Source organism: Oryzias melastigma, linkage group LG8 (assembly GCF_002922805.2).
Source record: "Oryzias melastigma strain HK-1 linkage group LG8, ASM292280v2, whole genome shotgun sequence".
Taxonomy (NCBI): domain Eukaryota; kingdom Metazoa; phylum Chordata; class Actinopteri; order Beloniformes; family Adrianichthyidae; genus Oryzias; species Oryzias melastigma.
In genome coordinates, this window is record NC_050519.1 from 17,019,830 (window position 1) to 17,026,899 (window position 7,070).

The 7,070-nt window shown below is 40.3% G+C and overlaps 2 protein-coding genes across 2 annotated transcripts in view; one reads left to right on the forward strand and one right to left on the reverse strand.

Moving 5' to 3' along the window:
* dctn5 (dynactin 5) overlaps positions 1-2,550 on the forward strand; it is a 3,406-nt gene extending 856 nt beyond the window's left edge. Inside the window, exons 4-6 of the mRNA XM_024272151.2 lie at positions 173-284; positions 1,833-1,935; positions 2,036-2,550. Of these exons, the coding sequence (XP_024127919.1) occupies positions 173-284; positions 1,833-1,935; positions 2,036-2,133 (313 nt within the window). The 3' untranslated portion in view covers positions 2,134-2,550. The remainder of the gene's footprint in view (positions 1-172; positions 285-1,832; positions 1,936-2,035) is intronic.
* Positions 2,551-2,756: 206 nt separating this feature from the next.
* lg8h16orf72 (linkage group 8 C16orf72 homolog) overlaps positions 2,757-7,070 on the reverse strand; it is a 7,557-nt gene continuing 3,243 nt past the window's right edge. The window contains exons 4-5 of the mRNA XM_024272150.2: positions 6,624-6,834; positions 2,757-5,171 (exon numbers count right to left, since the gene is read on the reverse strand). Of these exons, the coding sequence (XP_024127918.1) occupies positions 4,855-5,171; positions 6,624-6,834 (528 nt within the window). The 3' untranslated portion in view covers positions 2,757-4,854. The remainder of the gene's footprint in view (positions 5,172-6,623; positions 6,835-7,070) is intronic.

A 7,070-nucleotide genomic window follows, 5' to 3' on the forward strand; every position in this document is an offset into this window, starting at 1 on the left:
AGCAAAGGGTAAACATGTTAGCTATATGCATTTGGGCCACATGCCACTGTGTTTATTAAACACTGAAAATGATGATTATCATATACTTGTATCATTCTGTTTAGCAACATGCATCTTTATTTTGGAGTTAAACCGCGCTCTAAGTGCGGCTGCTGTCTTTATTTCTCTTCAGAGTGGCGTTCTTCCCGCTGCACATTGGAGACCACGTCTTCATCGAGGAGGATTGTGTGGTCAACGCCGCGCAGATCGGCTCTTATGTCCACATTGGCAAAAATTGTGTGATAGTAAGTGGCCTGAAAGTACAAAAACCTTCAAAGAAGTTCCTGTAAATGATGGCAAATTTGCTTCAGGGGGGAAAGTCTCCTCAGGCGATTGAGTCACATGGTTGTCATGCTGGGGAGTTGCCGTGAAGGGACTGTTAAAAATAGTAGATTAGAATATTTGCAGGCTTATTTTATGTTTAGCTGTGTTTCAGTTGTCATAGTTATGATGTAAATAGAAAATGTGGGTTGAAAATTAAGTAGCAATGGATCACATTTAAATTTTAGTCATTTAACCCTCAGAATTTTGGTATTGGATTTAGAACACATAACAATGGCTGGGGGCAAACACTATTTCCTGACAGTTTCATAAAGAATTTAATGTATAAAACCATACTTTATATTTAAAATCTACAAACATGTATCCAAACAAATCTTTTTAGAAGATATTTGGAAATAAAGCACTAAATTGAAGGTTTCAAGATAAGTCTGTTTTGGAGGAAACCAATCTGGGATGAACCCAAAAAATTGATTAAGGTTAATGCAGTCTAAATTTAAATGTTTAGACCAAACAAAGTCCATCCAAACAACGTTTTACGCTATCGATCCATTGGACTTTCTTGAGCTTTTATTTCCATTTCCTTGTACCATACTTTTAGTATGTTTGCCTCATGTCACATCATTCATTTATTTATAGAGAATTTGCTCAATATGTTTAAGGTCTAGTTCCTCATTGAAAGTCCCAAGTTGTGTTATGTTTTATAAACAATTGTTTTCCAATTTGAGCTTGATAAGTAGTTGTAGAAAACATCATAAAACTGGATGGATGCTAGATTTTTGCATCACATGGTGTGCCTGTCTTCCAACCCTGATCAAGTCTAATATTCCTTTGCTAACCGTTGCCTTTAAAAAAAAAAAAATCAGTGAGGCTGACAGAGCTTTTCAGTCCAAGAGCCTTTATTTGCATTGTTCCGACTCTCATGATTAATCATTGTTGAGAGCTCTGCTGCATCTTTAAGGATTTGATTTCTACAAATATTTAGGTAACTGGTGATCAGTCAGTAAAAAAAAAATTTGCAAGACTAGTAAAAGATCCCTCCCACCCACCCAGGTAATGCTCTTTTCATACCACTGTCACTGAGAAGGATGTTCAGATACATTCAATCTAAAATAAGTAGTATCAAGCTTTTCCTCCCTGAGCTAAAGTCATAGGCGCCCCCTGCAGGACAAGGCTGGAAACCCACAATCATGGACTATTTCTTTAAATCCCTTTGAGCTGTTTTGTCCCTCTAACTTTATTTTTTAATGTATTTAACCAATTAATTATTTTTTATTGATGCATTAAAGTGAGAAATTAACCTAATTTGTGCTGCTTCTAGAATTGCTCTGGGTGTTTTCTTTGTCCTTTTAAACAACTCTTTGAAATCAGCTTTTCTTCAACGCTGGAGTTTAGCGTCGACATTGACAACATACTGCATCCGTTTGGGTTTAACAACTTGTTTAAGGGAGGTATGTTTGCTGAGGTTGTGACAGAATTGTGTTGGACTGCTTTTTGTTTTGTGTCGTTTGCAGGGTCGTCGTTGTGTGCTAAAAGATTGTTGTAAGATCCTAGACAACACGGTGCTTCCTCCAGAGACAGTAGTTCCACCTTTCACTGTCTTTTCAGGATGTCCAGGTGAGCAGAAAAAAAAAAAAAAGAAAAACAGCTGTTTGACTCCTCCCCTTTGCTGTCAGCTGCTTGGTTCTTACCCACCTCCTCCTCCTGCTCCTCATAGGTCTGTTCTCAGGAGAACTCCCAGAATGCACACAGGACCTGATGATGGACGTAACCAAGAGCTACTACCAGAAATTCCTCCCTCTTAGCCAGATCTGAGTTCCACCATAAATCTCTCCTGAAGTTGTGGAAGAACCGATTCTACGAGTTCACCCTCGAGTCTCACTGGCAAAGGAAAAGCATTTGGTTGGGGCCTTTTATGAGAGGCTTAAAAAAAAGATCCTAATCTTTCAGATTCAAATATTTGAGCCTGTAAATAATCACATACATCGATCTGCAGTTACAGAAGGTGAAATGAAGGTATTTAATGCTCAAGGACCAAAATAAACACTAGTTATAGAAGAATATCAGCTCCATTCTCTACAGAAATGTAAATGTTTAAAATCTGTTTTAAAATTGACAGTTTGTTATAAATCTGTTGCACAGTAGAACATTGTGAGAGCATCATAGCTGCATTGAAGTGCTTGGAAAATAAAAGTGGGTTTTCTTGTTAAATGATTATCCCGCCAAAATAAACACAAAGTTCAAACGTTTTTTTTCTTTATAGATTTTAATGAGGCAAAAAGAGAGAGGGGGGAGGAGGTTGCAATTGAACATTTGGAATACCTGAAAGAAAAATTTCACGGTAATATATCATTTGAGTTTTTGGCCTAAAACAGCTGAATGATGCTGAAAATGCTGCATCATTCACTAGAATTAAAAAAAATAAAAACTCCCCCTAATTTGCCTTCATCAGGATTTATTAATCTTATCATCGTTGGTTGGAAAAGATTTGAACACTTAGACATTTTTCCCATAACAATGAGATTTTGAGAACAGACTGGAAATCCATTTGAATGCAACTTTATCCAGACGTTCAACTGAGCGTTCAATATTCAGTTTAGACATTTGTTGGATGAAAATTTTAAAAATCTGAAAATTTAAGAAGCATTTGGCTTCACAGACATGTGGCTTGAGTCAGCGGGTTTTTGTAACAATAGTGCTGAAGTGGCTAGAGTGACTCGGGAGAAACTCCTTCAGCTTTTTAAACAATTTCCTTCAATTAATTTTTTTTGATTGCCCTCATATGAACCTGCATATACACTTCGTCACAAAGAAGAGTGTTAGGACACAAAACTAGAAATGCATTGTGGGAAATTTCCTATACCAAAGCTGGCTAAGGCTGACCCCAGCAAACAAAAAAAAACGTTACTTTTTCAGTTTTTTTTTCTTTTAAATAATCTCAACGAGTTCCATTTACAACCAGAAGAAAATCTTGAACAAATTCCAACCTGATGACGAAGAACAAACAAATCTTTGAGATGAGCAGAGCCAACCGCCATGTTTGAGCACGAGTAACAGAAGATCACAACCGGCATGCTTCGAAAGCTCAGACCATAAACATGAACATTAACATGAGGGTGGGGAAAAAAAAATAAAAACTTTAAAGCATCACAAGTCAGCTTTTATGTAAATTATGGGTATGCTTTTAGAAGCATGTCGGCCTATGTATCATCTTATTTTGAAAAGATTTGATCCTTGTTGGTTTAAGCTGCTAAAGATGCCAAACACATGTGCAAAGGGGTGCTTCACATCATCTTGATTGCCTAAAACACCCAAAATGGACCGTTTTCTCTGACGATACGACTTCATGAAAGGCATCTGTCTGCAGCTGTCGCTCTGTACCAAACCCCACCACATCTTTAATAATGCACACACGCCCTTCAACACCTGATTCATCAGTATCTGATGGGGTGGTCCTCCAATCACATTCCAATGTTGACAAAAAAAAAAGAAATTATGGGATTTTTTAAAGTTTCCTCTAAGCACCAATTATTTTTTTCAATAAGTTAAATTATATTTAAAGTCTTCAAACATTAATAAGGAAAGGCTTTAAAATAAATCTTTTTGAGGAATTACTGAGATATACGTTTTGTTGCTTCAGCACCTGAACACAAGCAGGTCTGCTTGGGACTAGAAAAGCAGAACACAATGGAAGAGCTGATTTGTTTGCATGAGTTTAGAGATGGAAACACTAAGTGCAAAAAAAAATAATTATTGCAACTCATCATACGACCACAAAAAGCAGCAGCTGCTTTCGCTAAGGGTGAATGGACAGAGAGCATCACAGTAAACAAGTGGGCAGTCTCAGAAGCTGTGGACACTGAAGAGTTTCTTAAAAAAAAAAAAAAAAAACTTGAATGCAAACTGAACTGTTGCTGCAAACGATTGCAACAAACAAATAATGTTAACACTGGTAGTTTACAAAACAAAAACGGACTGAAGCAAAAGTGGCGAGAAGAGGAGTCTGCTGCTGGACGCCGTCACACGATCTCCATGGTGACATCGTCAAGGAGCTGAAATGATGACGTAACAGACGACGGGGCTGTCCAATGAAATGAGCTGGTCATGGCCCTCGCTTCCTTATTTAAGGTGGTGGGTGAGGATGGCGGTGGGAGGGGGGGTGAGGGGCGGGCGCGTCCGACCTCCAAGTGGCTTTTTGTTTGTCTAGCAGCATGGTCTGTTTTCACCCACGGAGCGCTGTCTGCATCCTTAAGAGCTTTTTCGTCGTCTCCTTTGTGAGGTGTGAGGAGTGTGTGCTGGTGCGCACACACAAACACACACTGATTGTGTATTTGTTCTTTTAGTGTTGACAAAAGGAGACTAAATGGAGAAAACCCCACAGTGGGTGTGGTTTTCTCTTTCATTCCATGCGTGTCTTTCTGTACACAGGTGCATTTGTACCACATTAGGACCCCCCCAACACACACACACACTCTAATGGAAGTGGCTTCAACAACTCACCCCACCCCCACCTCCTCAATGTGGCCAAGCGGCACGTCAGATCATCCTGTTGCGTTTGTGCGTGGGAGAGTCTGTGATTACATCACTACACTGGGTGGAGTTTCGTTTCCTGGTCCCTCCCCCTCCGGCGGAGGCGGAGCCTGTAGAGTCTAGATGCAGTGCCATCTCCTCTGAGATGAAAGTGTTCAGGTCCACGTCCTGGAGGCCGTTGCGCCTGCCGCGACACACCGAGCCGGAGCCGGAGGAGCCCCCTCCGCCGGCGCCGCCCGCATTACTGCTGCTTCCGCTCACGTGCGTGGGGGAGCCCGGCGCACCGGAGCGCACGCTGATGCTCGCCATGGCCCCACTGAGACCTGCAGAAGGACCAGAGGACACGACGGAAATGAGGAGCGCAGAGAATGAACATTTAAATTATCGTACTACATCCATAATTTATCCTGCTTTGGGGTATAGGGGTTGCTGGAGCCTATCCCAACTACTACAGGGTAAAGGGCGCTCTGTCACACACAGTCCTAAAAGACAATTTAAATCGCCAATTAAGCTATGAAACATTCCTCAGATTGTAGGAGGAGCCTGAATTATCCTTTCTTGGATGAGCAAAACAAGCATTTTAATGAAGAAGCAGCAACTATTCAGTCATGAAGTAGATAGAGCTCACATTTAGCTTTGTTGATCATTTATCTTTTAAAGGATGAAAAAGTCCAGTAAATGGGATTCAAGAGTACAAATGGTAGAATTTACTGCGAAAGCTTTAAATTTGTCCTCAAACTCTAAACCTCCACATCAGATCCTCTGAAACGTTGAATTCTTAAGAGTGCATTCTTAAGTAAAGACAAGATCACTTGTTCAACTTTTGAGAACATAAAAAAATAATTAGCTCGACAATCAAAACTTTTCACAGCATCAGAAGGGAAAAATGTTCCCTGAACTCAACAACCTTAAATATGATGTTACATTATATCATTAGACTAGCTTCAATAAACTGACTAAATAAATAGTGTCTAGCTTTATGCACATTGAATTTCCCAAATGTTGTATTCCCTTCATGTTTTAACTCAAATAGTTTAAGTTTCAGGGGAAAAAAAACTCACTGGAATAGAAATGCATTCATGCAGATTTGTGAGATGGATAAAAATTGGAGCTCCTTAAAATCTAATATCTTCCACAAAAACAAACCTAATCAACAATTTTAAACAAACAAAAATTTGTTAAACCAAAAAAAAGTAAAACTTTCAAGTTTTATGGGGTACCTGTGAACACCACAAATACATGACAGGAAAGAAATGAAGTGAACCCAAACAAAGCCTTGACTTTATCTGTAAATCAACAATTCCTCCCGACTCAGCTGGCCTCTGTATTTGGTCTGAGTGGGAACCAGAAACAGGAATAAACCCTGATGTTCTGGAATGACAACAGCCTGTCCTGGTGTAACCTAATGAGGCCGGCTCTTTCACACGCTGTATCACTACAGGCCCATCCTTCCACAGCCAAGCAAAACACACTTATCTGTGCACCATATGTGGCAGAGGATGACTAGAGGACATAGTATCGCACACAAACACACTTTTGAGGACAAACCAACAGACCGGAGTCCTTGGGAACGTTTTAAATGCTTTCTAACGCCACAGCAGAGAATTAAAAGGACTTTTCTACACTTGTACAAACTGATCAGATCACTAAAATGACTCTGAAGACTCTCAAACTAAATCTAGACTGCTTAGTAACTTTACGAACAATAACCCAAAAATATTTCTTTAAGGAAACACCAGAATTATTTTTTCGAGGTAACGCTGAGATTTGCTTACCATGCAGGGCTATGGCCTCCCTGAAGGGCTCCAGGTCGGCCTCCACAGATGAGCCGGTCTCCACGGGTGAATTGGCCCGGCTGGGGGCCACCACAGCCAGCCGAGAGTTGGTCCTGCTGCTCCTATGAGGAGGCGCTTTGCCGCACAGGAAACTAATGAGATCCTCTCTTCTGATGGTTCTTCTGCGCTTTTTCACCCATGCCAACATGTCCTGCGGATCAACAAACGCTGCACTTTTGGACATAGTTTTGAAATCTTTGATTTTGTTGACTTCCATTAAAATTGTGTTTTTAATGGCATTTTTCTGAAGATGAAAGGCATATATAAAGAAAACTGAACTTAAAAATGCATTTCTGAGTATGTACTAGGGGTGTTGCGGATCACGGATTATCCGTGGTCCGTACGGATCAGAAGCCACGGTTCGGGACACGGTTCGGACACGTGTGT